This window comes from Gadus macrocephalus, chromosome 5 (genome assembly GCF_031168955.1).
Source record: "Gadus macrocephalus chromosome 5, ASM3116895v1".
Classification (NCBI taxonomy): Eukaryota; Metazoa; Chordata; class Actinopteri; order Gadiformes; family Gadidae; genus Gadus; species Gadus macrocephalus.
Window position 1 is genome coordinate 21221868 of NC_082386.1, and position 4912 is coordinate 21226779.

The 4912-nt window shown below is 49.5% G+C and overlaps 1 protein-coding gene across 2 annotated transcripts in view; it reads left to right on the forward strand.

The window, feature by feature from the left end:
* LOC132457254 (glutamate receptor ionotropic, NMDA 3B-like) overlaps positions 1–3209 on the forward strand; it is a 16990-nt gene extending 13781 nt beyond the window's left edge. For both annotated transcript variants that reach the window (XM_060051449.1, XM_060051448.1), the window contains 2 exons: positions 222–289; positions 575–3209. In XM_060051449.1, coding sequence (XP_059907432.1) covers positions 222–289; positions 575–1508 — 1002 coding nt within the window. In that variant the 3' untranslated portion in view covers positions 1509–3209. The remainder of the gene's footprint in view (positions 1–221; positions 290–574) is intronic.
* The last annotated feature ends 1703 nt before the right edge of the window (positions 3210–4912 follow it).

Sequence of the window (4912 nt, forward strand, 5' to 3'; positions counted from 1 at the left end):
TGCTCTTTCTTCTTCTTTTTCTTCTTCTTGTTCTTCTTGTTCTTCTTGTTCTTCTGGTTCTTCTTCTTCTTCTTCTTCTTCTTCTTCTTCCTCTTCTTCGCTGACCAAAGAGATTTCAGGGGAGGATGATTAGAGATCGCCCAGGGTGGTGTTAGCTAACGAGAGGCTAGCTCACGGCGGGTCGTTAATCACGCCGTCGTTGTCGTCTGCTTCTCCCGCAGAAAATCCACCGAGCGATCAACACTAACTACGAAGACGTGGGCAAGGAGCTGGCCGGCCTCGACCAGAAGTAAGAGAGCCGTTTCCCTGGAACTGTGTGTGCGTGTGTGTGTGTGTGTGTGTGTGTGTGTGTGTGTGTGTGTGTGTGTGTGTGTGTGTGTGTGTGTGTGTGTGTGTGTGTGTGTGTGTGTGTGTGTGTGTGTGTGTGTGTGTGTGTGTGTGTGCGCGTGCGTGATCCCATGGAGAGGTTAAAGGTCACATTGTCGTTGTTGACCTCAGCGTATGGCATGGTCATTCTGTTTGTGTTCGGCCGTGAACTCTCGACTCAACCTCTCTCTCCCCCCTCCCCCCCCAGCCCCTCCCCCTGCGTGTCGGACAACTGCACCCTCCACAGGAAGCAGAAGGCGGCGCGCGCCCCCTACTCCTGCCTGCCCCCCGCCGTGGCGGCCCCCCCCTCGCTGGGCGACTCCAACAGCAGCTCCTCCCCCTCCTCCCACGAGCCCAAGGAGAAGCGCGTGACCTTCGACCTGGAGACGCTCCACAGCTACCGGCTGCGCACGCACACCGCCTCGGTGCGCGGGCGGCCCGGCATGGTGGGACGTCCCGGCCTGGGCCTGGGGGGGCTGGGCGGCCTGGGCCTGGGGGGCTTCTCCTCCGCCGCCGCCGCCGCCTCGCCCTCCTCCTCCTCGTCGGCCGCCTCCCCCCAGGTGCACGCCAACGGGGGGCCGGTGTCGGCGCTGAGCGGCTCCCCGGGCCTGGCGCTCTCGCCGCTCGGTAACCGCGCCAACCAGACCAGCCTGTGGGAGGGCGAGCTCCAGGAGCTCCAGGGGAAGATTGAGCTGTTCCGCTGCCAGCTGCGCGAGGCGCTGGCCCGCCGCGCCGAGATCCAGAGCAGCCTGGAGCGCGAGCGGGGCGGGCTGGGGCGCCGCGAGACCTCCCTGGAGCGGGAGCGCGACCGCCAGAGGATACAGACGGTCTGCGCCCCCCAGGCCAGGCCCCCGGAGGGGGGGGGCGCGGCCCGGGCAGACGCTGAACAACGTGCAGGCGGGCGGGCGGCTGAGCACGGTCAACAGCCTGGACCGCGGGCGGCCCGCCCTCGCGCACACACTCAACGCTCTGGCCGAGAGAACGGTCCAATTGCGCATCTCTACCAGCCTGGAGCGAGGCCAGGCCAACCAACCGGGCGCCGGGAACGAGGGGGAGAGGGGGAGGACTGGCCAGTCACGGAACACGGCGAGCCTGGACCGACAGAAGGCGAACCTCGGGCGCACTGTGAACACTTTGGATAGGACGAAAGCCAGCCAATCGGGCGCGAGCAGTGGAACTTAACGGACTTGGGGAGAAAGGGGCGGGGTTTACAGGGACGCGTGCAGCAGACAATATGTGGTGTTGGAAGAGGTCATAGGGCAGAGGTCAGAGGTCAAGGTAATGTTATACATGCTCGTTTGGCTCACAATACCACCATTCGATTTTACTTCAAAACCATGCACTGCAAATATTATAGATAGTGTTATCTCACCTTCAAATGACCATCCGATTCAAATTCAAATAATGATCCACAACCCTTCCGAAAGAAACGTACTAAACTCTGAAAAGGTCAGATCAGATCCACGTCTTCATACGTCAGTTCAAGAAGAAAGTCACAGCTATCTATCAACACTTCAAAATGATGTCAGCCCTTTTGGTTTAGCAGACGCACTGCCCAGTGTGAGGTCTATCATGGGGCGGGTTTGAAAAGGTGCCGGTACGATGGTGAACCCCTAAAGAACCCATCACCTCTGGCCGCCCGTTAGACGGACAGAAAGCCTTCTGGTCGGTCGAGCCGAGAGGAGGACTTGCTGTTGAGCTGTCTGAACAGCACAGGCATTAAAGCAACGTCACAGCAAACACCGCTCAAATAATTCAGTTGACCTACAGAGTCCAGAGTTTCTGTCGAGGGGATGGCCAGCAGCAACATGTATGACTATATTTTTTAAAACACAGAATCATATTTTGTTACAGATGAGAAGCTAACATTGATGTTTTGATGTCACTCGAGGAATATTGTCATGTGTGAGTTGTAGAGAGAGAAATCTCATTTATTTTTTACATTTGATAGTGGCCATACAGCGACTCGCATTCATTCAATATATCTGGAACTATATTCAAGAAGGGTTCCCCAGAAAGGTCTAATTATGTAAACAGAGATGTGGATTTTGATGTCTGTGGACAGGGTCTAGTGTCCTCAAACACTCATCAACAATCCAGCCACAGACATATTCTGACTGTGTTTGGCCTTTAACCCATTCGTTCTTTTATTTTTTTGCTCGTATTCTATGTCATGTTTTATTTAACTGTATGCCTTCTGCGTTAATTTTATACATTCTGAATATTCATAACTATGCTATGATATTGAAATAAATTATGAGGTTTTTTTTCATAATAATCAATTCAAACAAATAACGCATTTTAATATTTGGACCTCAGAGCGATACAAAATATATTTTTGTGATCTGCATTTTCAAAGTCGGTGGATTAAAGCGTCCTGGGAAAATATGGCGAAAAAATCTTTGCAAAAACGATCACAGAGCAAAGGGTGTGAACGATAAACCTTTAATCTCGCCAACAGCGGACTTAATATCCGTGGAAGTCAACAAACACGTTGCTATTTAATGTAGACGACTTCATCCCCCCCCCCAAAAAGGTCCGATGTATTTGCACAAAAGTCTGAGATGTGAAGGGTGCTATGTTGGTAATGTTGTAAATGTAAAAATAATTGAATCTTGACTGTGTTGTAAATGGTGGCGTGGACATGGGATGTTTATGAGACAGAAACCTTATGAATCCATAAATATATAGCCTATGATGTCTTTTGGAGGGGCTTATGGCATAAGACATATATATAGATATACATACAAATACTTTTGAATTATTATGAATTGTATCTGCATATTATTGGATTTATGACATTGAATCATTCTCATGTTTTGAAATAAACATTTATACACTGATTTACCCCCCAGTGCTGTTGCTTGATATGGAACAAGACTCGTCGGTGGAAGCAACAATCAATTATGAGCGATCAATTATTAACGCTTATGATGACATCATCATCATCATCAGTCTCCCTGCACGGAACATCTGAACCAGAAGCTGGTGTGAAAGCTTCATACGTCAAACGATGATATTCCCGTTTCGATGCTTATAATATATTTTATTATAAAGTGTTATTTTAATGTTTCTGTGATTCATTGCAGGGTACCGTTGATTAAAAAAGGCCCTTCTAATTCTGAAGCAACAGTTTCATCTCCCCCCCCTGTCGGCTAGGCAAAACGTCATGCATCCTAATGCAAAAACGTTCATTTGTTTTTTCCAATTTCAGTCCGGATTAGTTCTACCATTTCTCAAATTCCATTAATTTTTTTGTGAGACGTTGATTGATCCGATTCTCTGAGGCACCCTCGGTTCGCCACACAGCGAGTGTTTGACAGAAGCGTGAATCACGGAGTGACAGATCTTCCAGACAGGCAGTCCCGACTGTCCTGTTGTCAACAAACACATCAGACAATCTAATTTCCTCCCAAATCATATTTTATTTGTTAGGATTTCCAACGGCGCTTGAATGTATTGTCGAACCACCAGAGGGCGCCATGGGGCTGTTTTTAAACAGTGCGTGTTCTGGCACCGGGTAAACACCGTTGTCAAACGCAGGGTGGCGCTGGAGTCGACCCTGATTTTTCTTTCTGCCTGAAAATTGGAGATAAGGGTTTCACCCCAGCTTGATACTAAGTTGGAAGACTACGTGAGGTGAGTTTTTGTTCTCCATAGTTCTTATTTTCCTCTTTCTCTGTTAATGCGGGTAAAGTTGACATAGACGTGCATTGAATGCCCCATCAACACTTATCAACAAACAAAACCCAGTTGAGGACAATAAGAAATACTGTAAGGAGTTAAGTTAAGGAGTGTGTAGTTAGTTTGTTGTCTATGTTTATTCACCGGGGACTTTGAAGGCACTATTCAAAGATAGCTTTGAGTTCCTGTTTGTTTGCAAGTCCAACAAGATACATGTCCTTCGTGAAGCAACAATAATTTAAAACATCCACAAATTCTGTGAAAAGCCTTTCTCTGTTGGTTCTGCGTTCTCATTCCTACTGCAGGGCGGAGTCGGTGGACAGGACCAGTGGGCGGAGTCGGTGGGCGGGACCAGTGGGCGGAGCCGGGGGCGGGACCAGTGGGCGGAGCCGGGGGGCGGGACTAGGGTTGTGATGTGGTGCACCTGTACAGGTATGGCCTGCATGCTTTATTATTAGGCTGTTGGTGTGTTTTGGACCACAGGCATTTCGTCTCTTTGGTTCTTCTGTTGTGTTTAAAGGGGATGTATTATACCACCAGGTGTGAGTGATTAGCCTTCCAAGCTGTTTCGAAAATATGCCCCATATGACATCACTAGTGGGCGTGTCCACCTAGATCTGTGCTGGATAGATGAGCAACGTTTACTTCAGTCCACTGGGTAGGCTGGTAGACTGATCTATCCAGCACGATCTAGGTGGACACGCCCACTAGTGATGTCATACAGGGCCGATTTCCGAAACGGCTTGTCAGGCTAATCACTCACACCTGGTGGTATAATACGTCTCCTTTAACGTCCCACTGTATGTTAACAGTGTGTGACCCGGCACTTATTACACCGACCATTCTCTCTCTCTCTCTCTTG